The sequence below is a fragment of the Myotis daubentonii genome, chromosome 18 (assembly GCF_963259705.1).
Source record: "Myotis daubentonii chromosome 18, mMyoDau2.1, whole genome shotgun sequence".
Lineage (NCBI taxonomy): Eukaryota > Metazoa > Chordata > Mammalia > Chiroptera > Vespertilionidae > Myotis > Myotis daubentonii.
The window spans coordinates 43,707,262-43,730,642 of NC_081857.1; the positions used below are offsets into that span (position 1 = coordinate 43,707,262).

Consider the following 23,381-nt stretch of genomic DNA (forward strand, 5'->3'; position numbering starts at 1 on the left):
AAAAAAAAAAGGAAAAAGGAAAGGAGATGTGGGGCAAAGCTGGGACATGTGGAAAGACAAAAAGGTTTGGCTCAGTGGATAGAGCGTCGGCCTGTGGACTGAAGGGTCCCAGGTTCAATTCCGGTCAAGGGCATGTACCTTGGTTGCGGGCACATCCCCAGTAGGGGGTGTGCAGGAGGCAGCTGATGGATGTTTCTCTCTCATTGATGTTTCTAACTATCTCTCTCCCTTCCTCTCTGTAAAAAAAAAAAAAAAAAAATCAATTAAAAATAAATAAAATAAAACAACCTAAAAATTGTTTCAGGAATGTAGAGAAATATCCAATTTAAAGAGCGAAAAAGTGCACCATAATTACTGCTGCACTGCAGTCATTTCTGCATTTCCCATGTTTCTTAACTCTCTTGTCTGATAACACACAATATAAAGAGCAATTATGAAAAACAGACATTTACATATACTTCTTTTTTTAAAAATATATTTTATTGATTTTTTACAAAGAGGAAGGGAGAGAGATAGAGAGTTAGAAACATCGATGAGAGAGAAACATCAATCGGCTGCCTCCTGCACATCTCCCACTGGGGATATGCCCGCAACCCAGGTACACGCCCTTGACCGGAATCGAACCTGGGACCTTTCAGTCCGCAGGCCGATGCTCTATCCACTGAGCCAAACTGGTTTCGGCTACATATACTTCTAAAGTCTTATTGAGAATATCCTGTTGGCATTGGATAACCAATCATAGGTGCAGCTGCAGTAGCAGGATATGCATATGCCTGTTGGTTCATACCATTGTGCATATTTGGAACATTACTTCCATATTGCTAAATGCTATCATAACCAGTCTGGTAAGTCCCTGTTGGATCACCAGTCCTGAAACTGGTCTGTATACCAGCAGACACAAAATTACTTCCAAAGCTCCCATGGGTGTAATTTGTAGCATTGTAAACACCATTCTGGGTCTTTGCCCCCAAATCTCTCTTAAGCAGACTAGAGTAGCCGCTCTCATAATTTTCCCTGTTTCTAAAGGCATTAAATCCACCCCTTTTGCCTGCAGAGTATCTGTCCCGACGGTCATCCTTCATGCCTCCTCTACCCCTGGAACGACCTGAACCTCCGTCTTCAACCAACTGAAGCAACTTGGGATTGACGGCTTGATGAGCTTCACGAAGCACAGAGATAAGGTCGCTCGCTTGCTTGATGTTATTAGGTGTAAAGAAAGTGTATGCTGTGCCTGTTTTGGTACTGCGAGCAGTTCTCCCAATTCGATGAATATAATCCTCTGAGGAGTTAGGGTAGTCATAATTGATGACAAATTTCACATCTTCCACATCTAGCCCTCTGGAAGCCACATCCGTAGCAATCAGAATAGGAGCTTTTCCATGTTTGAATTCACTTAGAACCCAATCACGTTCCTGTTGACTCTTGTCACCATGAATACCCATGGCAGGCCACCCGTCCCTCCTCATTTTTCTAGTAAGTTCATCGCATCTTCTTTTGGTTTCAACAAAGACAATGGTTTTACTCTCCTTCTCACTCATGACCTCTTCCATCAGACGAATAAGTTTTTCATCCTTTTCTACATCATGACACACATCCACAATCTGAAGAATGTTGTGGTTTGCACTCAGTTCCAGTGCACCAGTGTTTATATGAATATAGTCTCTCAGGAAATCTTCAGCAAGCTGTCTTACTTCTTTTGGCCAAGTTGCACTCCACATCAGGGTTTGCCTGTCAGGCCTTATCTGGTCCACAATCTTTCTTATTTGGGGTTCGAAGCCCATATCAAGCATTCTATCTGCTTCATCAAGGACAAGGTAGGTGGTTCGTCTCAGATTTGTTTTTCCACACTCTAAAAAGTCAATCAGTCTTCCAGGTGTTGCGATACAGATCTCCACACCTCTCTCCAAATCTTGTATTTGTGGTCCCTTGGGAGCACCACCATAGATGCAAGTAGACTTCAATCGGCACGCTCTACAGTATTCAGCAGCCACTTGCTGCACCTGCTGGGCCAGTTCCCGAGTTGGTGCCAGCACCAAGCAAATAGGTCCATCACCTCTCTCTAGGAACGGCTGATGATTGATGTGGACAATGGCAGGCAGCAAATAAGACAATGTTTTCCCAGATCCAGTCTGTGCTACTCCAACCATATCCAATCCACTTAGGGCAACTGGCCATCCCTGAGCTTGAATAGCAGTGGGTTCAGTAAAGTTCTTTCTTGCAATCGCATCCATGATGTTTGCAGGGAAGTTTGCTTCATAAAAATTCAGAACGGGCTTTGGGCAGTTGTGTCCTCTAACTGTAATTTCCTTGCTTCTTCTGTATGTCTCTACCTCTTGCGCTGTGCGCCTGGCCAAATCAGGGTGTTCTTGGTAAAAATTCTTCTCAAATTTGGGCAGCTCATCAAGATTCCACTGCTTTTTAACTAGTTTCTCCCCAGGGTTTCCAAACTTCTTTCCTGATAGAGGCCCTGCCCTACTTCCTCCAAATCGAGGTGCACCAAACCCTCGATCCCGGCTGCGGTCCCGGTCACTCCAATAGCCCGACATGGCGTCAATGATTGCGGTTGGCGGGGAACGAGGTGGAGAGAATCGGGTGGTGCAATGAGTACCTGGTGGAGGCTTTGGCAATAGCGAAGCCTTGCAGGAGTGGGGGCGGAGGCGGAGGCGGAGGCGGCGGAGGGACGGCGATGATAGGAGCCGGAGCTGCTTCCCTACAGGCCGGTGGGCGTCCTCTGTTGGGGTCCAACCCCAGCAGGTCCAGGGGTCCCCAAAGGTGAGGATGGAGTCGGCGAAGAAGGAATGACACGGAGACAGCCTTCAGTTGATCAGCAGCCTAGCCAGGATCTCTAGCCAGGATCTCCAACCAAGTTCTGGTCTGGATCTCCAGAGAAGTTCTGCTGCTTATTGTCTTGTTAGATCCGTATTTATACCAGTTGATTTTAATCCTGTCAATTTCTATTGCAAAGGTTAGGGCGTTTCTTATCTCCATTCCAGGGAGTAAAGATTATGTAGCTTAAGCGTGATTGTTTGTAGTTAAAGTGATTAACTACCCGCCTGGCACTAAGTTAAGGAGTTTTATCCCCTCCCTGACTTCAGGGAAAAATCCCTACCTGGGGAAACAACCTTTCTCGGAGAGGTGACCTTGGTTAAAACACACAGCGCTAAGGGGAGCAAACATATTAAGAACAGTATGCCATATACGCCAGGTCCCTTGAAACATATGCTGTGCAGATGTTTCTTTCCTGCAGCGACTGTGTCCAGCAGCAAGGATGGACCGGCTTCCGGTAATCATCTTTTAGCGTTTCATGAGTCAGGCCGCAGACAGCAAGGCTTTTAGCTACTGCAAGGGGCTCTCAGGGGTTGCACAACCTGCAAAGTTTCCATGGGAAGAAGGTGGGGGGCAAGGAGGCGATTTACAAAAGCAAAGAAAGGTGTGTTCTGGGGCCGAGGTGTCTTTTCTTTGGGGGAAGAGGATGAGGGGATGTTCATCAGGCAGATGCCTAAGGAGGAGCCTTTTTAGACGGATTACCTTACTGGTATCTGACGGGAAAATTCCAGACCAGTTGATTAAGATTCCGTTTCTCCTTTCACCTTAAAAAAAGGGGGGGCGGGCCCTAACCGGTGTGGCTCAGTGGATAGAGCCTCGGCCTGCGGACTGAAGGGTCCCAGGTTCGATTCTGGTCAAGGGCATGTACCTTGGTTGTGGGCACATCCCCAGTGGGGAGAGTACAGAAGGCAGCTGATCAATGTTTCTCTCTCATCGATGTTTCTAACTCTCTATCCCTCTCCCTTCCTCTCTGTAAAAAAATCAATAAAATATATTAAATTAAAAAAAAAAAAGAAGGGGGGGGCGGGGGGGAAGATTACCTGTCTGGGAGAGATTGAAACTGTAATTATGTCAGTTTGTTATGGACCAATGTTCCCGAGAGTAAGACCACCAACTCCAATTCGGTCTTAAGCAGCAAGTGAGGATTTATTGAAAACTGGCCAGCGACTGCCGTAGGCGGTTTTTCCCATGACAGCACCGACCCTGGTTCTAGGTCAGCCTTTTATTCCCCAAAACCATACAACGGTTGGCTAAACACACACAAAGTTACCTGGGATACATTAATCAACACTGCCCCGTTACCAAGGTATTCATTAATCAACTTGCCCCGTTTCCCTAGCTAATAATATCAACTTGCCCCGTACCCTAGACTACCCTCGACCACAGTTGGTTCCATTTCCCCAGTACAAGAGGGGCTTAACTGTAACAAGTTATTAAATCTAATTTTGTTATCTTGAGCTTTTGCCATGAGTTGTGTCATTTTGGGCCTGTGGCTTTTCTCTATTTATGATCCACACACTTAAAATTAGTTGCTTGGTCCTCATACCCTTATTTAAATCCTATAAACCCAGTGGTTACACTTGGGCAAATGGTCAAGGGTCATTGACTTGATGCTTTTACTTTAGGACTCATCTTTTTCCTTAATTGGACATGAATCGGACCACAAACGTCTTGTGTTTCCAGGCAACATGCATTAGTCACCGAATATTCACATTCATTCGCACAGAGAAGTGCCCTTCTCCTGGTGAAACCTCATGGGGAGGATGAAATCAGGAAGGGAAGTTTCCACAGCTGAAGGGATCCGTGTTGGTTTCTCTTCAGAGCTTTGTCTCACTATTGGTGGCTTTCAATTTTACCCCAAATGGAAACACACTAACATTCTCAGCTAGTTAAATTAAAAAGAAAAGAAAAGCTAATGGCAATGCTAATAATAACCGACAACAAAGAACCCTAGACAAAGAATGGAAACGGAAGAGTGTTTGGTCCTTTGCTCACAGCGCCATGTGTCCTGGCCAGGCTGAGGAGGCAGTGGGCACCTGCACCCTGCTGGGCTCCTTGACTTTCTCTCGGGTCCGGGTGGGGGGAAGGGAGAAGCACAAACAATTAGGTGATGACGTAGAACAAAAAGGATGTCGCAACATATGAAAGCCCTGGGCCAAGTGATGAATTAGAGCTAAGCAATGAAATACCTGAGCCCGAAAGGGTTTCCTGTGGAAACGACTGTCACAATACAAAGAAGAATTTGTTCCAATGACTGACGAGACCCTCAGCTATCGGAAACCATGGAGGGTGGCCCTGGACCAGAATCGCGATGGACGGCTGAATTCTGAAAACCAGGGCGGGTTTGCATGTAAATGTGATAGATGCCTTGATTTCAATGTTATGTTTTTGACACGTGTATACACTTAATTTTTCTGTCAAATATGATCACTGATAATAGGCAATAAATATTTCCTTGAGGAAAAGTAAAAAGGGGGGGGGGTGTTTAAAACCATGTGTGGAAAACAGAAGAGATTTCGGGGGAACGTGCTCCTTCCTGTCCTTTGTTTGTCCCCAGCCCCCCTTCTCTGCCGTGAAGAGCAAAGACCCTCAGCACCTGCTTCCACTGCAGCCAGGCGAGTGGGGGTCTCCTTAAGGTGCTGAGTCTGGCTTGTAGGTCAAGGGTGGAGCCTGAATTTCCAACCAGTTTCTGGGTGACTTGCTGCTGGTCGTTCAGGGACCCCAATTTGAGTAGCCAGGCCCTAGAAGAAAATGTCAGATCAAATCATTGCATCCAAATCTTCAACTGGCTACCTTCTCCCATGGGCACTGACCTTGAGACCAATTCACAACTGGCATTCCCTTTTGCTTTAGGGCACATTCCACTTGCTGAGACCATTATCTTCCCGCTCAGACCCGCCTGGAGAATTCTCCACCCAGAAAAGCCACCTGGAGCCCTTTAAAATCCCCTGACTCCCCTGGGAACCCACCTGGAGAATTCTCCACCCAGAAAAGCCACCTGGAGCCCTTTAAAATCCCCTGACTCCCCGCCCCTGGGCGCTGCCGCCATGCGGGGCTCAGCCCATCTGCTTTCCCAGGTGACCTAATAACTTCATAATTCGTACCCCTTTCAGCCTCCTGTGTTCCTCCTTCGGCGACCCTAACAGAAAGGAAGCTACTAAATCACTGGGAAGCGAGGGTCAGTGGGAGTCAGGCCCACGCCCCTGGCACCCAGGCTGCACAGGAAACGCTGCAGGCAGCTCCCGGGAGGAGTTGAGGCAGGGAAGTCGGGTTGGAGGCCGTGGCAGGGACAGCAGGTCACGGATTTGTGGCTCTACAGACAAGCACTTATGAACCAGCTCCTGGGGCTGAATAAAACAGCAGTAGCTACCTAGGCAGTTAGAGAGGTGAGGGGAACGCTTTTCTATTCACACAAAAACTCAGTTTCTGCTGCTTTACGTAGATGGCTCGTTTCCTTGTCAGAAAAAGTAAAATTCAATCAGGGAGGGGCTTACGGTTAAACAAACACAAATAAAGCCGTTCGCTGTTGTTCTGGACCAGCCGTGGGCAAACTACGGCCCGCGGGCCGGATCTGGCCCGTTTGAAATGAATAAAACTAAAAAAAAAAAAAAAAAAAAACCCACAAAAAAACACCGTACCCTTTTATGTAATGATGTTTATTTTGAATTTATATTCGTTCACACAAACACTCCATCCATGCTTTTGTTCCGGCCCTCCGGTCCAGGTTAAGAATCCATTGTGGCCCTCCAGTCAGAAAGTTTGCCCACCGCTGCTCTGGACAATGAGGGAGACATGATGAAGCTGAAAGGGTCTTTGGGAGGTTTCCTCCACATGGAGGTGAGAAGGCAAGTTAACTATTTTAGGAAACAAAGATAAGACGTGTTAAGTTCAGGGGTGTGGTCTTGTTGGGGGCCAGGCTGCCACGGGCTGTTGAGGGGGGGGGGTACGAAGCCGAAATCCGAAAGAATACATCTCCCCGCGACAAGACGGGAAGTGAAGGACTGGCAGAGAAACCGATTCCGATAAACGAGGATAACTTCTTTTAGCCGTTAAACACCGGCTTCCTTCAGTTTATTTTAAAAATCACTTCACAAGTTAGACTGGAAAACTATGTGATCCTCCTCTGTGGCTAGACTGGGAATGATTTGACACTTGTCAGTATGAAGCACTGTAACCACATTGGCCAACTAATTCCTCCCTTATCTCTGTTATTGTGCTTTCTCCCGGGTTTATTCCCTGCCCTTTAATTTCACTTTATGTTTCTGCATCATGAAACAACACTGCCCTCCGCAAGTCTGGATGATGGGGAACCACCCTTTTTTTTTCCTGACTCCCCCCCCCACCCCTCCAACACGGAAACAGAGGAAAAGGCAGGGGCGGTATTTTTATAAACCTATTTGGGAGTGAAAAAGAATTGTGTCATTGCTTAAGATTGCAGCCAAACTGAGAGGCAACTATCACATGATACCACTTATTTGTGGAATCTAATGAACAAATGAATTGAACAACAAAACAAGCCCCGAAGCAGGGAGGGATGGAGGAGATGGACATACCTCGATGTAGGGTGGGGGAAACCAGAGAAGAGATAAACCGAAGAACTTATACACTTATATATGCGTAGCCCAAGGGCAATAGGGTGGTGAAGACCTGGGAGTGGGTAGGCCCTGGGAGGAGGGGAGAGATAGAGAGGGATTAATGGGAGATATCTGTAACACTGTCCACGATAAAATATATATATATATATATATATATATATATATATATATATATATATATATATGAAAAATTGAAAAAAAAAGATAGGGTAGTCGAACATTCTTTAAAAATTAAACTAGACGCCGAAACCGGTTTGGCTCAGTGGATAGAGCGTCGGCCTGCGGACTGAAAGGTCCCAGGTTCAATTCCGGTCAAGGGCATGTACCTGGGTTGCGGGCACATCCCCAGTAGGAGATGTGCAGGAGGCAGCTGATCGATGTTTCTCTCTCATTGATGTTTCTAACTATCTCCTTTCCTCTCTGTAAAAAATCAATAAAATATATTTTTAAAAAAAGTAAAAAAAAAATTAAACTAGAGAAATCGTGATGGTTCATCTAAATACCTTGATTTTATCAGTGGGGAAAAGATTGCAGCTTCATCTTAAATCACTGAAAATTCAAATTTGGGACTCGCGTTCAGATTGGACAGATAATTTTTTTTAATATACTTTATTGATTTTTTACAGAGAGGAAGGGGTAGGGATAGAGAGCCAGAAACGTTGATGAGAGAGAAACATCAATCAACTGCCTCCTGCACGCCCCCCACTGGGGATGTGCCCGCAACCAAGGTACATGCCCTTGACAGGAATCGAACCCGGGACCCTTGAGTCTGCAGGCCAACACTCTAGCCACTGAGCCAAACCGGTTTGGCAGACAGATCATTTTTGACGTCACTTTGAATATCCACCAATCAGACACAAGATTTTGCTTTATAATTGCATACCAAGTTGTATATAAAGGGATACATCCCTCTTTCTTTACTCTCTCCTCTCGCCAGAGCCATCCATTGAGCTCCCGACCATGCCCGAGCCCGCCAAGTCCGCGCCCGCCCCGAAGAAGGGCTCCAAGAAGGCGGTGACCAAGGCGCAGAAGAAAGACGGCAAGAAGCGCAAGCGCAGCCGCAAGGAGAGCTACTCGGTGTACGTGTACAAGGTGCTCAAGCAGGTGCACCCCGACACCGGCATCTCATCCAAGGCCATGGGCATCATGAACTCGTTCGTCAACGACATCTTCGAGCGCATCGCGGGCGAGGCGTCGCGCCTGGCGCATTACAACAAGCGCTCGACCATCACGTCGCGCGAGATCCAGACGGCCGTGCGCCTGCTGCTGCCCGGCGAGCTGGCCAAGCACGCCGTGTCCGAGGGCACCAAGGCCGTCACCAAGTACACCAGCTCCAAGTAGACGCGCGAGCACGCGGCCTCACTCCTGACCCAAAGGCTCTTTTCAGAGCCACCCACGCTTTCCCATAAAGAGCTGTGCACCCCCCAGTCCTGGGGCTGAGCCTTGAGGCCAACGTTCCAGAGGTCGTCCCCGGCCCCTCATGTGTCCCCCCTCCCTTGGCAGCCCGGCCGCGCGCTCGAGCCCCGGGAGTGTAACCCAATGGGGCTGAGAAGCAGCGCGTGCTCACCTCTTGCCATTGCCCGGTCGGCTGGAGGAGCAGCTCCCCGCGCGGCTTCTAACTGGGCCGCGGCGCCTCGGCGCTCGGATGTAACGTCATCACTGGGCGCCGAAGGCCTCGCCAGCGTTTGAAAAGCCCGCGCTAGACCGGGGGGGGGGGCGCCTCTAGGTGTCGCTGCGGCGCTAATTCCTCACCCCTCCTCCCCCCCCCCCCCCCCCCCCCCGCCCCGGGCCTGGGCGTTAGGGACCTCGCCCGGCGCTTTCTCTCCGGGTCTTTAGAGACATGTTGGGCGCCTGCAGCGCTCCGGGGAGAGCAGTGGTTACGGCACCTGCTTCGACCTCCTTGATCTTTTTGGAAGGCGCTTAAGAGTTAGGTTTGTGTTTTGGTTTTAATGGCAAAGCACACAATCCCTTCCGCACTTACGCCTCGTCTCACAGACCAGACCTGCAGCACAATTCCCAGGACGCGGTCTCCACCAGGTTCCTTGTCTGCAGCCTCCAGCGCGCCCTCTCGCACCGTGACTTTCCAGTTCCCATCCGGTCTCCAGGTCTCCCCTGGCTCCGTCCAGCAACTGTGGGGGGTCCTGGTCAGGAGAGGGGCCCGGGCCAGTCTGGACGTGGAGGGGAAGTAGTAATGTGGGAATAGAAAATGCTTTTCTATGCCTTTCTTTAAAATATACATACATACACATTACTTGAGCCAAACCGGGCACGAATGCCGGGTTCAACGGCCATGCGCTGGGCACTCGGGTCTGGAAGCCTACGGTTTGTGAACCAGTGAAGCTGAGCAGACTGCAACCCACAGGAAACACCGCGACTTCCCTTCCCTCATTTACCTGGAAACCGGCAGGGGGTTACTTCTGGGAGTGACATAGGGGCACGACACCCTAGGTTAAAGCATTAAGAAGTGGCATCGCTGTCCTTTGAGAAACACCCCTTCATATACACGATTCCCCGCCACCACTTACTATCAAAATGGCGAAACAGCATTGCCACTGGCTCACTGGGCCGGGTTTCAGCCATCAGACAGAAGGGTCTGGGTTAGACCCCTGGAAAGGGCGCACGCCCGAGCTGCAGGGTTCCCATAACTGTTCCCAACGCCCCATAAGAAACTTAGAGGGGAAACATTCCCATGTGAAGGAACTTACAAGCCTGTGACTACCTGAACCGCCGCAAAGACGAGACAGTGCAGTTAAAATTAACAGCTCTTTTAAACGAATGGGTGGGTGGCCCTAAAAAGGGCCTTTGGTTTTGCTGAAGAAGCCAGTGGGTGGGTGGCTCAGCCGCCGAAGCCGTAGAGGGTGCGGCCCTGGCGCTTGAGCGCGTAGACCACGTCCATGGCCGTGACCGTCTTGCGCTTGGCGTGCTCCGTGTAGGTGACGGCGTCGCGGATCACGTTCTCCAGGAAGACCTTGAGCACCCCGCGCGTCTCCTCGTAGATGAGCCCGGAGATGCGCTTGACGCCGCCGCGCCGCGCCAGGCGCCGGATGGCGGGCTTGGTGATGCCCTGGATGTTGTCGCGCAGCACCTTGCGGTGGCGCTTGGCGCCGCCCTTGCCCAGGCCCTTCCCGCCTTTGCCGCGTCCAGACATCGCGACTTCTCTACTGCTCAGCTAGTAGCGCAATGGTGTGGCGAGCGCCGCTCAGCCTATTTATAGTCGAGGGCCGGACCTGATTGAAACCTTACTAGCAGGCGTGGCGACCCACTCAGTTCCCGCCCTTTGCGCATTGTTCCGGCTCCGAGCTGTGGAAACCCGGTGTTGCGCCGGAAGCCACGCTGAGTCCGGGAGGGGGAGTCTAATCAATGCTACGGCGTGTGCATATGTGTAGTTTGCATACAACACTTGAAGCCTTTAAGTGGGCCGTTCCATACACTTTCCACAAGGAAGCCTGACACTTGTCCTTCAGGGTTCCCAAAATATGAAGTCATGAGTTCGTGCATGTTGTTCCTCATAAAGATCTAAGCCATGCAATTTGTTTAACATCTGAAAACACACACACAAATAAAACAGCCACATTATTAATTATTCCTCTCCCCAAAATGCACTCCTCTAAAATGATGAGTACTAAGACAGCACCCGAATTTGCTAAATCTTTGTGTGGGGCTATGAAAAATTTTTCCTCCCATCTTCAGAGTTCTAGGTGGGCTAATCCAATTAACAGCGACAGGTTAGCGGGAGAAAGCCAAAATGTAATACATCTACATGGGGAATTATGAAAATCCCAAAGATGGGCAAAATGAAGTATATATGTCATTTTGAATAAAGGAGAAAGCGGAGAAGGGCTCTGAGATTTCAGAAGAGAAATAGGCGATTTGCAGGTAACAAAGTGGGGAAAAAAATTTCTTGCTAGACAACTCAGAAACAACGGGGCAAAGGGAAATGCAGTGAACAGATCTTTGCACGGGTCCTTCCTGACTTTCATACTTAATTCTTTTGTGCTAAAGTGTGTTTTCTGAAATGATTATGCTCTGGTTCCCTTCCTAAAGCAGGCTTCTCTATCTGAATCTCATTAAGAAGGAGACACTGCCCTGGCCGGTTTTGCTCAGTGGATAGAGCCTCCGCCTGCAGACTGCAGGGTCCTGGGTTCAATTCTGGTCAAGGGCACATATCTGGGTGGCAAGCTCCATCCCTGGTTGGAGGCATGCAGGGGGCAGCGATCAATGATTCTCTCTCATCATTGATATTTCTATCTTTCCCCCTTTCCCTTCTTCTCTGAAATCAATAAAAATATATATATAAAAAAAAGGAGACACTTTCCTGTTTGTGTTGGGCTTCAATTGATTTCAGCTCCAAATTATCTGTATGCCAAGGGGGCTTCAATTGATTTCAGCTCCAAATTATCTGTATGCCAAGGGGGCACACTGATGGGAGTGTCCCTCCCAAACCCCACACTTCTTTTGAGAACAATTCACAACAATAAATACTTATATATTTACTTCATCACTCACTTCGTGGAGAAGTGCCAGCTGACTCTGGGTAGACCTGGCTTTTCTCCATGGCTTGTAAGGAGGACCAAGCTCGCATCAAAGTTGCTCCACGAGTTCACAGTATATGGAGCCCTCACTGGTTTGGTTCAGTGGGTAGAGCACCGGCCTGTGGACAGAAGGCTCCTGAGTCCTGGGTTCGAGTCTGGTCAAGAGTACATGTCTTGGTTGCAGCCTCCTCCCTGGTCTGGGCGATATTTCTCTCTGTCTTTCCCTCTCTCTCTAAAAAGTCAATAAAAAATATTTTTAAGTATTTAAAAAATATTTTTTTAAAGAAAGCAACAACAACAAAAAACACACTGTATGGAAACAAATTCTAGAGTGGAGTTATTAACCTGGGAATTCAGACAGGATTCAGAGGGTCTGAGAACTTGTGGGTAAAAAAAACCTTGATCTTTATTCTTAGTATCCCCCAACAGAATGGTAGCATTTCCTCTGTTTATGAAAACAGTTAACAGTATAATTGGCTAGACCTGTGCTACAGTCATATCTCAATGCATCTACAGCTATTGATATCTCAAAACATCATTTAAATATATTACTCCATCAAACTCTAATTCTTGGTCACATGGGTAATCTTGTTTAATGTATTGATAAAGAAGCACATATGTTAATACATGTTAATACCTCACTGATTTGCACTTTTGATAAATTTAATGACAGTAGCTTAATATGGTGTTTTTGTAATCCTATGTATATTTTAATATTTTTTAAATTTTGTTTATTGATTTACAAACATTTTTTAATCCTATCTGAGGATATGTTTTTTTATTGCTGAGAAAGAGAGAGAGAGAGAGAGAGAGAGAGAGAGAGAGAGAGAAAGAGAGAGAGAGAGAGGAAAACCATTGATGTAACACACATTGATGGGTCAAGGAGAAAGCTTAACTTCCCGTGCTTTGCCGTGTTGTGTAGTATCCCAGCGTTTCCCTTTCATAGTCCGAGTGGAACACAGCCTTGAGCTTGTTGACGACGAGCATAGAGCTTGAGGAGCGAAAAAGAAAATCAAATCACCGTTACCAAACTCAAGGAGTTTGCCGCTTGGGCTGTTCGGTTCAAGAGAGACAGTTGTGGGCCTGTCCTTTTATTTATTTGCAGCAGGTGGAGGAGACAGGGATTCATAGCCAAAGCTCTGTCCTCTGAAGGAGGCTTACCCAGCAGCGCTCATAGACTATTTGGTTAAATCCCTGCTGATTTCTCCTTTGCTGTTCATTTACCAGATTTGATTCCTGTCAAGCTCCTTGGCTGTTTCTGTGCTGAATTTCAGCATTTAGCAAAAACAGCATTCAGTGAGACTCTTGTCCTAACAACTCTACCATCAACCTGTATCTTACTGAACAGAAAGCAGAAGCTGTAATGCGCTGCCTATAAACCTATATCCTTTCTTAAATAAGAATTTTAGTAGTAACTATAGAACATTCTTGCTTTGAAATGTCCCTGTCCTAAAGGAATCCTACATAAGTGAGGGTGTGTGCTGTGTATGTTCCTTAATGCTGCTGTTACTTGAATTCTTGCCAAATGTATCTTCCCCAACCATGACAGACTTCTGTGCCCAAAAGCCCATGAACATTTGATTAACATCCCCCTCTTTAAAAAAAAAAAAAAAAGAATTTTTTTAACCTGTAGAAAGCACCAACTCTCTTTATGCCTTTTCCTGAATCTATTCTGCCATCAGCTACTGTAACAGGCCCAACTGCCCTAAAAGACAAGCATTGATTACTACATCCCCCATTTACTTTAAATAAATATTGACTCCTTACAGCCAAAAATAGTCACCAAAAGCTGTGCTAAAGCTTTTTCAGACAAATCAAAGGCTTTTCTGATGAAAAATCGCTGGTATTCCAAGCACCCTTCAGGACTGCTCTTGTAGAGAAATCCTGGGAGAGCCTGTGCTATTTCTTCTCCTAGGAAGGCGATTTTCTGGGTAAATCTCAAGGACAATGCAGCAGATGCTGACATGTATGACAAGCCAAGAAGGTATAGAACATTACTGGGGGGCAAGATATTGGAGACACACAGGGAAAATTTTATATTTTGAACGAAAATCAACAAGTGGACTCTCCGATCTGTGAATCTCTCAGAGTGTCGGGGGCTTTTGACAAAGGCTGAGACGGACGTGATGCTAATCGAAAGGCGACAGTATGACGTCCTCAAAGCTTGACCTGTCCCGGTGGATTGTAGAGTAAAATTGCAGTGGTTCTTCCACAGGAAATTTTAATTTTTTGGCTTTCCTAGAATGGAACAAACACAATTCCGAGACGGAGCTGAGACCCAGTTGCTCTGGGGCGGAAGAGGGAGCCGGGAGCCAATCAGCGCGCGGCGTGGCTGTGTGTTTATATAGACACTCTCCGCACCGGCCGCGCCACTCGCAGACTAGTTTTTTTTAATCTGCCAGGTATCCTCGCCGACGACCATGTCCGAGACCGCACCGACCGCGCCTCCCGCTCCTTCTGCGGAGAAGACGCCCGCGAAGAAGAAGGCGCGCAAGTCCGGCGGCGCCGCCAAGCGCAAGGCGTCCGGGCCGCCCGTGTCCGAGCTCATCACCAAGGCGGTCGCCGCCTCCAAGGAGCGCAGCGGCGTGTCGCTGGCCGCGCTCAAGAAGGCGCTGGCGGCCGCGGGCTACGACGTGGACAAGAACAACAGCCGCATCAAGCTGGGCCTCAAGAGCCTGGTGAGCAAGGGCACCCTGGTGCAGACCAAGGGCACCGGCGCCTCGGGCTCCTTCAAGCTCAACAAGAAGGCGGCCTCCGGGGAGTCCAAGCCCAAGGCCAAGAAGGCGGGCGCGGCCAAGCCCAGGAAGCCCGCGGGCGCGGCCAAGAAGCCCAAGAAGGCCGCGGGCTCGGCCACCCCCAAGAAGAGCGCCAAGAAGACCCCGAAGAAGCCCAAGAAGGCTGCGGCGGCGGCGGCGGGAGCCAAGAAAGCGGCCAAGAGCCCCAAGAAGGCCAAGGCCGCCAAGCCCAAGAAGTCGGCCAAGAGCCCAGGCAAGGCCAAAGCCGCCAAGCCCAAGGCCCCCAAGCCGAAAGCTGCCAAGCCCAAGAAGGCTGCCCCCAAGAAGTGAGCACCCGACTGACTCCGTGAATACAAAGGCTCTTTTCAGAGCCACCCACGTAATCCGACAAAGAGCTGGTGACACCACATTCCCTGGATGGGGTGGGAGGCGGCGGACCTGAGGCTGTTCTTACACGTTGCGCCTGGTGCTTGGTGTTCTGTGTGTTAAGAGTAAGTACACGTTTACTTTACCAGTGAAGGGTTTGGCGCGCTAAAGTGGTTTTGGGGTTAAGGTTGGGCAGCGCTTGTCTTCTATGGCTCCAGTATTTGCCTTTGACCCAGCCAGGTATCCAGAGAGGACTTTATTACTGAATAGGATTCGGTGATACCATGTGAGAAGTTGTGAATACAAAGTACACAAACTTGCATGCCCTTAAAGAAAAAAAAGCTGTTAATTGTGAAAATTAAAGCCTCATTTCCCACCACAGGTTTCTGCGTGTTTTTTTCCGACTTGTATTTCCTGCGTTGAGCCTTAAAGTGAAACCTTATAATCCTTTTCATACACACGTTTAAGTCTCATTTCACCAGTCTTGCTTCGGGGTGAAAACGGTGCGCTAAGCTACTTTTACTGTATGCCCTGAGCGACTTCCTACCTATTGTTTACCAATTGCCTGAGGCTAGGAGCTCTCCCATTCCTGATTATGCAAAATTACACTCGGGCATCGCCCGGAGGCGTTCGGGTTTGCTTCTCAAGTGCTGTGCCAAGGAGAGGATTTACACGGGGTTTCGGCTACATCTGATAAATATGATAGAAAGAACCTTTATCAAACACAAATTACCTTGAAATTATGAGCAGATTAAGCCGAGTCCCTGAAGGTGACTAAGTCCCACCCTTTTGCTTACAGCACTTCTAATTGAAGTTGTGGGTGGCTCTGAAAAGAGCCTTTGGGTTTTCGTTGAACTTTGGGTAACAGTTACGCCCTCTCGCCGCGGATGCGGCGCGCGAGCTGGATGTCCTTGGGCATGATGGTGACGCGCTTGGCGTGGATGGCGCACAGGTTGGTGTCCTCGAACAGCCCCACCAGGTAGGCCTCGCACGCCTCCTGCAGCGCCATGACGGCCGAGCTCTGGAAGCGCAGGTCGGTCTTGAAGTCCTGCGCGATCTCGCGCACCAGGCGCTGGAAGGGCAGCTTGCGGATCAGCAGCTCCGTGGACTTCTGGTAGCGGCGGATCTCGCGCAGGGCCACGGTGCCGGGCCGGTAGCGGTGCGGCTTCTTCACGCCGCCCGTGGCCGGCGCGCTCTTGCGGGCGGCCTTGGTGGCCAGCTGCTTGCGGGGCGCCTTCCCGCCCGTCGACTTGCGCGCCGTCTGCTTAGTACGAGCCATTGCAAAGCAACGAGAGGCGAAGCTGGGGATGAAGGGGAGAGTGGGATCTCAACCGGTATATATAAGGCGAGTCCCGCTCTGATTGGAAGAGTTATCTGTCCATCAAGCCTCAGAGTAAAGTTATTGCTCGCGGCGATCACTTCCGGTTTGGTGGGACTTCCGGTAGGTTAAGACCGAAAATTAACTTTTTCCTCCCAAGCACCCTTTCAGAAGGGGTTTTCTATCTACCGTTTTTCGCCTCTATCGTCTTTATACCGTCTCTTTCACAATATCGTGGCTTCATCCCCGCACAAATTATCACAGACGTATGTTGTTCGCTTGATAAGAATTGTAAATTTTGGCGCTTAAACTGCCTTTCCTGTGTTCCTTTTGAAAAGGCGCGCGCTAAATGTGATTGGCTAAGTGACTTGTTTTTGCCTCATTCAAGTTTAGGAAGACGGATTTCAATATAAATTTCTTGATTTCCCCATATGACCTTAGACTTTCCCTCTCCCCGCCCCCAACATGGAGATTTTTAAATGTTCTGTTTTCATATACTTTCCCTAAATGCAACAAGACCATAAATTGAAGTGATTTTATTTTCTGTTGTAACTACATTAATATGTGTATTCCCTATTAATCAGCATCCTCACAGAAAGCATGTCACTAAGTTTGACACTTTTACCTGATGCCTGTGTAAAATGTTTAGAAAATACTCAAGTTTTTGAATGTTGCAAAGATTACTAAGCCTTTTTACAGTAAGGCTGAAGCCTGTGTTAAGTTCTGCCTAAGGTCATGAGGGTGGAGGCGGGAAGAGGATAGGTGTGATAGCATAAACAAAACTGAAAAATAAAGAAAAGGGCATGACTGCGGGCACATAAAGTATTGTTTCCTATTTGCAAACGGTTAAGGCCCAGCAGTGTTGCAGACCCACTTACAGGTGATTTGTCCTATTAAAATGCAAAACTACCCAACAAGAGACTGAAAAGGTGGTTTATTGCGGCGGGTCATTAACTACATTTGCATTTAAATAGTCACCTTTGACCAAACATCCCCCTTATATACAATGTATTTCTTATCTTAATCTTGAGGTATTGCTGAAGTGATCAGCTTAATTATCTGAAACCAAACACCTCTGTTTCTACTTGGCTGATAACTTTTCCTTTTAATGTATCTTTTCAGAGGTTAATTTCGCTCTTATGGGTGTTTACTGACATCTACTGACCAAACACGGTAAAAACCATTTTCAAGCAGCTGCTTATGGAAGAAAAAAAAAAAAATGCAAGCCCTTTCAGTGGGAATGTGGGTGGCTCTGAAAAGAGCCTTTGGTTTAGTTATTTGCGTTGTTGCCAAAGGAACGCAGGGTCCTCACTTGCCCTTGGCCTTGTGGTGGCTCTCGGTCTTCTTGGGCAGCAGCACGGCCTGGATGTTGGGCAGCACGCCGCCCTGCGCGATGGTCACCTTGCCCAGCAGCTTGTTGAGCTCCTCGTCGTTGCGGATGGCCAGCTGCAGGTGGCGCGGGATGATGCGCGTCTTCTTGTTGTCGCGCGCCGCGTTGCCCGCCAGCTCCAGGATCTCGGCCGTCAGGTACTCCAGCACCGCCGCCAGGTACACGGGCGCGCCCGCGCCGACGCGCTCGGCGTAGTTGCCCTTGCGGAGCAGCCGGTGCACGCGGCCCACGGGGAACTGCAGCCCGGCCCGCGAGGAGCGCGTCTTGGCCTTGGCGCGCGCCTTGCCGCCCTGCTTGCCGCGTCCGGACATGTTGAGTTCAATGTGTCAACAAAAAGCAGACAGCAAAGTGAAAGTGCTGCGGTCTCAAATTTTATAAACATGTCTGGGCGCGAAAAAGCAGTTGTGTCATTGGCTAAATCTGCAGCTCTATTTGGCATTCTGATTGGGCAGACCTTATGACGTCACTCTGAATATGCACGAATTACACACAAGAATTTAACACCTTATTTGCATACCACTTGGTATATAAGGCGGATAAGTCAAACTCTCCTCCATCTACTGCATTCTCCAGCTGAACGACTCCGCTGAGCTCCCGACCATGCCCGAGCCTGCCAAGTCCGCGCCCGCCCCGAAGAAGGGCTCCAAGAAGGCGGTGACCAAGGCGCAGAAGAAAGACGGCAAGAAGCGCAAGCGCAGCCGCAAGGAGAGCTACTCGGTGTACGTGTACAAGGTGCTCAAGCAGGTGCACCCCGACACCGGCATCTCGTCCAAGGCCATGGGCATCATGAACTCGTTCGTCAACGACATCTTCGAGCGCATCGCGGGCGAGGCGTCGCGCCTGGCGCATTACAACAAGCGCTCGACCATCACGTCGCGCGAGATCCAGACGGCCGTGCGCCTGCTGCTGCCCGGCGAGCTGGCCAAGCACGCCGTGTCCGAGGGCACCAAGGCCGTCACCAAGTACACCAGCTCCAAGTAGACGCGCGAGCACGCGGCCTCACTCCTGACCCAAAGGCTCTTTTCAGAGCCACCCACGTTTTCCCATAGAGAGCTGTGCACTGGCACGTCCAAGTCCTGAGCGTTCGTGCCCACACTCGGGAGGGGATCCCCGAGTGCCCCACGTGGTAGGTGCAGGGCCACCTCTCTGGACAATAGTGCCCAGTACGAGGCTCCCGTTGTGTATGTGAGCGTGGACTGAAACCCATGTATGTCTCACTATCTAATCCCCTCAAGCTGCTTGCCACCATTTTTTAACGTTTTCGCAGGGACTGTGTGGGCTGCAAGAGACGCTTTATAAAGCTTCCAAATCGACCCTGAAATGTCTGGTCTGTTTTCAGTAAAGCGTCCCCCCAAAGCGCCTCACTGGCAGCCTCCACGAGCGTCCTCTAGGTGTCGCTGTGGCTCTGCGCCCGCCTTCCTTTGTGTGGCTCCAGTGACTTCCCCATCCCCATCCCCCGCCCTGTGCCCGCGGCCTTTAGAGCCCTTGCTAAGCGTTTTATCTAAGGGCGTGGATGCCTAACTCAGGGTTCTTTTCAGAGCCGCTTACTGCCTCAGCGAAAGAATTGCATGCCTTTCTGTTCCATCACAATGACTCCTGAATTTGCTGAGCCTTTGTCCGTTCTAGGAAGACCTGTATGGGAGCCCCGTGTACTCAGTACAGTAGGCCTGTTCCTCTGCCTCCAGTGCTCCCGGGACTTGCTGTTTTTAGGGCAAACAGGCTGGAGTTGTGCACACCAGACTCATTTGCAGTAGCTTCTAGGCACAGCAGCGGGGCTGGCAGGGGGCAGTTACAAGGGGGCGCTCTAGTTTGCTTCTGTGTCAGCTCTGGTCTTACCTTCTGGGGCAACTGTAACCATTGAACCAAGGTATCCGTCTGGGCTGTCGATCACTACTTCTGCCAATTAAGCAGAGACGGGGTTGGATCCCATATGAGCGTTTATTCCAATCCTGCCGGCAGCAGGGAGACCAGCAGGCCACCCACAAGAATCTGCTCTGACACCCCACCCCCCGCCCCGCGCAGTTGGCTGATTAGATGCACACGATGGAGAAGATAGCTACGTGCTGCGCGCTGCGTGTGTAGCAGGGAAACGGGAGGGAAGAGTCTGCAGTCCGGCCTGCAGGAGCTCACACCCTGATAAGGTGTCTAATCGGTGATGTTACAAACAGCTCAGCCTGTTCCTGGGCCCAGAGAATGGTCCGCGCTCCTGAGAAACACTCCCGGAGGGGGCCAGAGTCCCAGCACAGCCACCCAGTCCAAGCGTGTCCTGTCCTTGGCCTGTTCTCCAATGTGTCTGTTTTCTGAGTCATGGACCCATGGCGGCATCTTATCTTTTTCCAGCCTCCAGGGTCCCAGGGTCTGTCAGAGAACCTCTCACCACAGTTAGTGAGGAGAATTACTAGACAATGGCGGCTCCATTCTTATGACATGCCCTCCCCTCTATCACAACAACTGGTTCCAGTTCCTGGCTTTGCCCCCCGCTCCCCACCCCCAGCCTGGGTTCTAGGCTTCCAGCATCAGCTTTATAAGCGCCTGCTCCCAAGATCGGAGCCTTATCTCTACCGGGACTCCCTCCAGATTTCCAGACTTTAATAACTGACGTGTGTTCTCGCTCTGAGCCCTGCTCTGGCTCCTGCTTCCTTTCCCTTGTCCTTGGCACACCAGTTCTCTCTTGCTTTTCAGTTTCCCAAAACCTGTGTCACGTTCATTAAATTATCTTTGTAAAAATAACCCGTCCTTTTCTGTTTTCCGGACACCAGGGCACCTCGCCGCCCTGGCTGTAAAGGGTTGGTTCTATTTTACACTTTAAAGAATATGCTTAGGGCGCCCCTCTCAGCCTCAGGCACGTGGATCACCCTGGAAGACATGGTCCTTGCTCTGGAGGGGGCCTGCTGGGGAGGGCTTATCACCCTCAGCTCCCCGGGACCCAGAGGGAAGTGCAGGCTGCAGGCCCACCTCTGAGCCTAGCCAAGCTTCCCTGTTGGCCGACTCAGGAAACATGAAAGATCAATTGGAACACACACACCAAGAAAACAGGTAGCGGGTGCTGGGGAGAGGAGAAACCCTATGTAAAGGTACTTCCCAAGGTGCTAGGAAATCCGTAGATCTCTTTAAAAGTGTTTTTTAATTCTATGCGGACGTCTTTGGAAGGCCACAGCATCAGAAGACTGGGGTTGGAACTTGAGCTCTGCCAGGTCCATGAACTTGGGTTCTCACACCCTCGGTTGTTTTACTTATTGTTAGGTCTGATCAACTCATCGACTCCATACCCCTCCCCTAGGAACTGGCCTTTAGATGAATTCACAACCCACATTCCCTTTCCCTTACACCACAGTCCACTTGCTAAGGCCATTACCTTTCCCCTCTAGAGAATTCGCCCAGAGAATTCTCCGCCTAGAAAAGGCCCTACAGTCCATTAAAATCTCTGACAATCCCCTACCCCGTCCCTGGGTGCTGGCACCACTGGGGGGCTCAGCCCATCTGCTATCCAGATGGCCTCCTAAGTTATAATTCCTCACCACTTCTGGCATCGTGCGTTCCTCCTTTGGCGACCCTAACTAACACTTATAAAAGGAAAATATTCCTAAAATCTACTTCGCTGCTACTTCTGTTAAAACATGAAGCCATTATAATACATTTAAATATTTTAGGGAGATTTACAGTTCACGAAGTTATTTATGGACATTTTTACCATGACTCCATTAGTTTGCCTATAATGAAGACCAGCTTTTTGAAGTAGTAGTATCAGCAGAAGTAATAATACTGCAGCAGATGAAGTACCACTCCATACAATTAGACTTCTGCTGCTATCTTCAGCCATTGTAGACTCCCATATAAAAGAAAATACAGGTTGCTGCTGTTCAAATAAGATCAATTTCAAAATCATGAGAGCCTGAAATATTTATAAAGTTTACAGGCATCTATATTGATTTTTATAATAGTTACAGGTATAAATTTATAATCTTAAAGACATCACTGAACACATTAGGCAATACTAAATGTATGTAAGGGCATTCATTTTGTATTGTCGGTCGATGAATTATCACAATCTTGGTGAAATACACACTTAAAACTTTATAGTTGTGTAGATCAGCATTTGCTCCTGGGTGTCCTTGAGCTAAAACCAAGGTGTCGGGGGGCTGCGTTCCCTTGTGGGGCTGCAAAGGACACTGTTTGCTCCCCATTCCAGCTCTTGGAGGGCTCCCTCCCCCCTGAGCTCCTTATTTCCAAAGCAGGTCTCTGGGCAAATCCTCCTCCGGCTGCCACCTGACTAGTTCAGCACTCTGATTACCTCACTGGGATCACCTGGAGCATCTCATTTTAAATTACAGGGAATTCGCGGGTACCTGTTTCAGCTGCAGCGGCAGGGCCTTTGTGAGGTAGCCTAACCCATCACAGAATCCAAAGCGTAGGAGGTGGATACACCAGGCGGCACATTCTGCCTGGCACCCTGCATTACAGCACGTTTAGAATTAGAAACAAAGCCACAGTCAGTTCCTTTGCTGGGCAGGGTGGGGGATGGGGCAGGGGAAGAACACGTAGGTAGATGCACTATTGTAAACACTTTCAGGGAATTCGTGAACTAACCTGGAGCCAATGAAACCCTTTTCAACTTTCATGCTCATTAACCATCCTGCAGGTTGTTTTGTGAAGTTAAGTTGCTTTAAGCAAACACACCCACTGGAACTAGGATGAAGGTCTTTCCCAGACCACTAAGGATTATTAAACAACCGAAGTCCTCTTCCCTTTCCATGCAAGGATGTGTAAGACACAGGAATTCACAGCACTTGAGACAGCATGTCAGTGCTTTAGCCACCTTTGTAGCCAAAGTGCCCAAAGGAAGAAATTAAAAGTCTACAACTAAACCAGTCAATACCCCTCTCATGTTTAACCAAACGTCAGTCCTAGTGTGCTTCCCGTTGCAAGTACAAGACATCCAGACACTTTTAAAAATATAATCAAAACGATACCAGTTCGGCATCCTGTTTAGCTGTCAGAGTGGCCAGTGAAGTCCTTACAACTCTTATGCTGAAAACGTGGGTGGCTCTGAAAAGAGCCTTTGGGTTCAGGAGTGAGGCCGGGGGCTCGCGCGTCTACTTGGAGCTGGTGTACTTGGTGACGGCCTTGGTGCCCTCGGACACGGCGTGCTTGGCCAGCTCGCCGGGCAGCAGCAGGCGCACGGCCGTCTGGATCTCGCGCGACGTGATGGTCGAGCGCTTGTTGTAATGCGCCAGGCGCGACGCCTCGCCCGCGATGCGCTCGAAGATGTCGTTGACGAACGAGTTCATGATGCCCATGGCCTTGGACGAGATGCCGGTGTCGGGGTGCACCTGCTTGAGCACCTTGTACACGTACACCGAGTAGCTCTCCTTGCGGCTGCGCTTGCGCTTCTTGCCGTCTTTCTTCTGCGCCTTGGTCACCGCCTTCTTGGAGCCCTTCTTCGGGGCGGGCGCGGACTTGGCGGGCTCCGGCATTTTAATGCAAAAGAGAAAAGCTGCAAAGGAAAGCGGAAAACTGTAAAATGTCCGCCTGGGTCTACAGCGTCTTCTTTTATAGAGAATTTATGCAAATGAGGTCCTCAAGCATCTCCAGATCTGATTTGATGATGTGTCGGTGACG

The 23,381-nt window shown here is 49.3% G+C and overlaps 7 protein-coding genes and 1 pseudogene across 7 annotated transcripts; 3 read left to right on the top strand and 5 right to left on the bottom strand.

Annotated features, from left to right (window-relative positions):
- Positions 1-688: 688 nt before the first annotated feature.
- LOC132220820 (probable ATP-dependent RNA helicase DDX5) lies at positions 689-2,603 on the bottom strand (annotated as a pseudogene).
- Positions 2,604-8,356: 5,753 nt separating this feature from the next.
- LOC132220858 (histone H2B type 1-C/E/F/G/I) lies at positions 8,357-8,877 on the top strand. Its single transcript, XM_059674513.1, has one exon. It carries the CDS (start codon positions 8,382-8,384, stop codon positions 8,760-8,762), a length of 381 nt encoding a protein of 126 aa, XP_059530496.1. The 5' UTR covers positions 8,357-8,381; the 3' UTR covers positions 8,763-8,877.
- A 1,296-nt stretch (positions 8,878-10,173) lies between these two features.
- Positions 10,174-10,613, bottom strand: LOC132220862 (histone H4). The gene has a single exon (XM_059674521.1). It carries the CDS (start codon positions 10,567-10,569, stop codon positions 10,258-10,260), a length of 312 nt encoding a protein of 103 aa, XP_059530504.1. The 5' UTR covers positions 10,570-10,613; the 3' UTR covers positions 10,174-10,257.
- A 3,687-nt stretch (positions 10,614-14,300) lies between these two features.
- On the top strand, positions 14,301-15,066 carry LOC132220829 (histone H1.4-like). The gene has a single exon (XM_059674471.1). The coding sequence runs from the start codon at positions 14,374-14,376 to the stop codon at positions 15,016-15,018; it is 645 nt and encodes a 214-aa protein (XP_059530454.1). The 5' UTR covers positions 14,301-14,373; the 3' UTR covers positions 15,019-15,066.
- A 721-nt stretch (positions 15,067-15,787) lies between these two features.
- Positions 15,788-16,353, bottom strand: LOC132220836 (histone H3.1). The gene has a single exon (XM_059674481.1). The coding sequence runs from the start codon at positions 16,331-16,333 to the stop codon at positions 15,923-15,925; it is 411 nt and encodes a 136-aa protein (XP_059530464.1). The 5' UTR covers positions 16,334-16,353; the 3' UTR covers positions 15,788-15,922.
- Positions 16,354-17,343: 990 nt separating this feature from the next.
- LOC132220843 (histone H2A type 1) lies at positions 17,344-18,091 on the bottom strand. The gene has a single exon (XM_059674495.1). It carries the CDS (start codon positions 18,071-18,073, stop codon positions 17,681-17,683), a length of 393 nt encoding a protein of 130 aa, XP_059530478.1. The 5' UTR covers positions 18,074-18,091; the 3' UTR covers positions 17,344-17,680.
- LOC132220852 (histone H2B type 1-C/E/F/G/I) lies at positions 18,080-20,479 on the top strand. Its single transcript, XM_059674506.1, has one exon. The coding sequence runs from the start codon at positions 18,363-18,365 to the stop codon at positions 18,741-18,743; it is 381 nt and encodes a 126-aa protein (XP_059530489.1). The 5' UTR covers positions 18,080-18,362; the 3' UTR covers positions 18,744-20,479.
- Positions 20,480-22,703: 2,224 nt separating this feature from the next.
- LOC132220853 (histone H2B type 1-C/E/F/G/I) lies at positions 22,704-23,290 on the bottom strand. The gene has a single exon (XM_059674507.1). The coding sequence runs from the start codon at positions 23,234-23,236 to the stop codon at positions 22,856-22,858; it is 381 nt and encodes a 126-aa protein (XP_059530490.1). The 5' UTR covers positions 23,237-23,290; the 3' UTR covers positions 22,704-22,855.
- Positions 23,291-23,381: the final 91 nt, after the last annotated feature.

Excerpts from the sequence above, each read along its gene's own strand:
- LOC132220829 (XM_059674471.1), top strand. The coding sequence starts at position 14,374 with ATGTCCGAGACCGCACCGACCGCGCCTCCCGCTCCTTCTGCGGAGAAG.
- LOC132220858 (XM_059674513.1), top strand. The coding sequence starts at position 8,382 with ATGCCCGAGCCCGCCAAGTCCGCGCCCGCCCCGAAGAAGGGCTCCAAG.
- LOC132220843 (XM_059674495.1), bottom strand. The coding sequence starts at position 18,073 with ATGTCCGGACGCGGCAAGCAGGGCGGCAAGGCGCGCGCCAAGGCCAAG.
- LOC132220853 (XM_059674507.1), bottom strand. The coding sequence starts at position 23,236 with ATGCCGGAGCCCGCCAAGTCCGCGCCCGCCCCGAAGAAGGGCTCCAAG.
- LOC132220852 (XM_059674506.1), top strand. The coding sequence starts at position 18,363 with ATGCCCGAGCCTGCCAAGTCCGCGCCCGCCCCGAAGAAGGGCTCCAAG.
- LOC132220862 (XM_059674521.1), bottom strand. The coding sequence starts at position 10,569 with ATGTCTGGACGCGGCAAAGGCGGGAAGGGCCTGGGCAAGGGCGGCGCC.
- LOC132220836 (XM_059674481.1), bottom strand. The coding sequence starts at position 16,333 with ATGGCTCGTACTAAGCAGACGGCGCGCAAGTCGACGGGCGGGAAGGCG.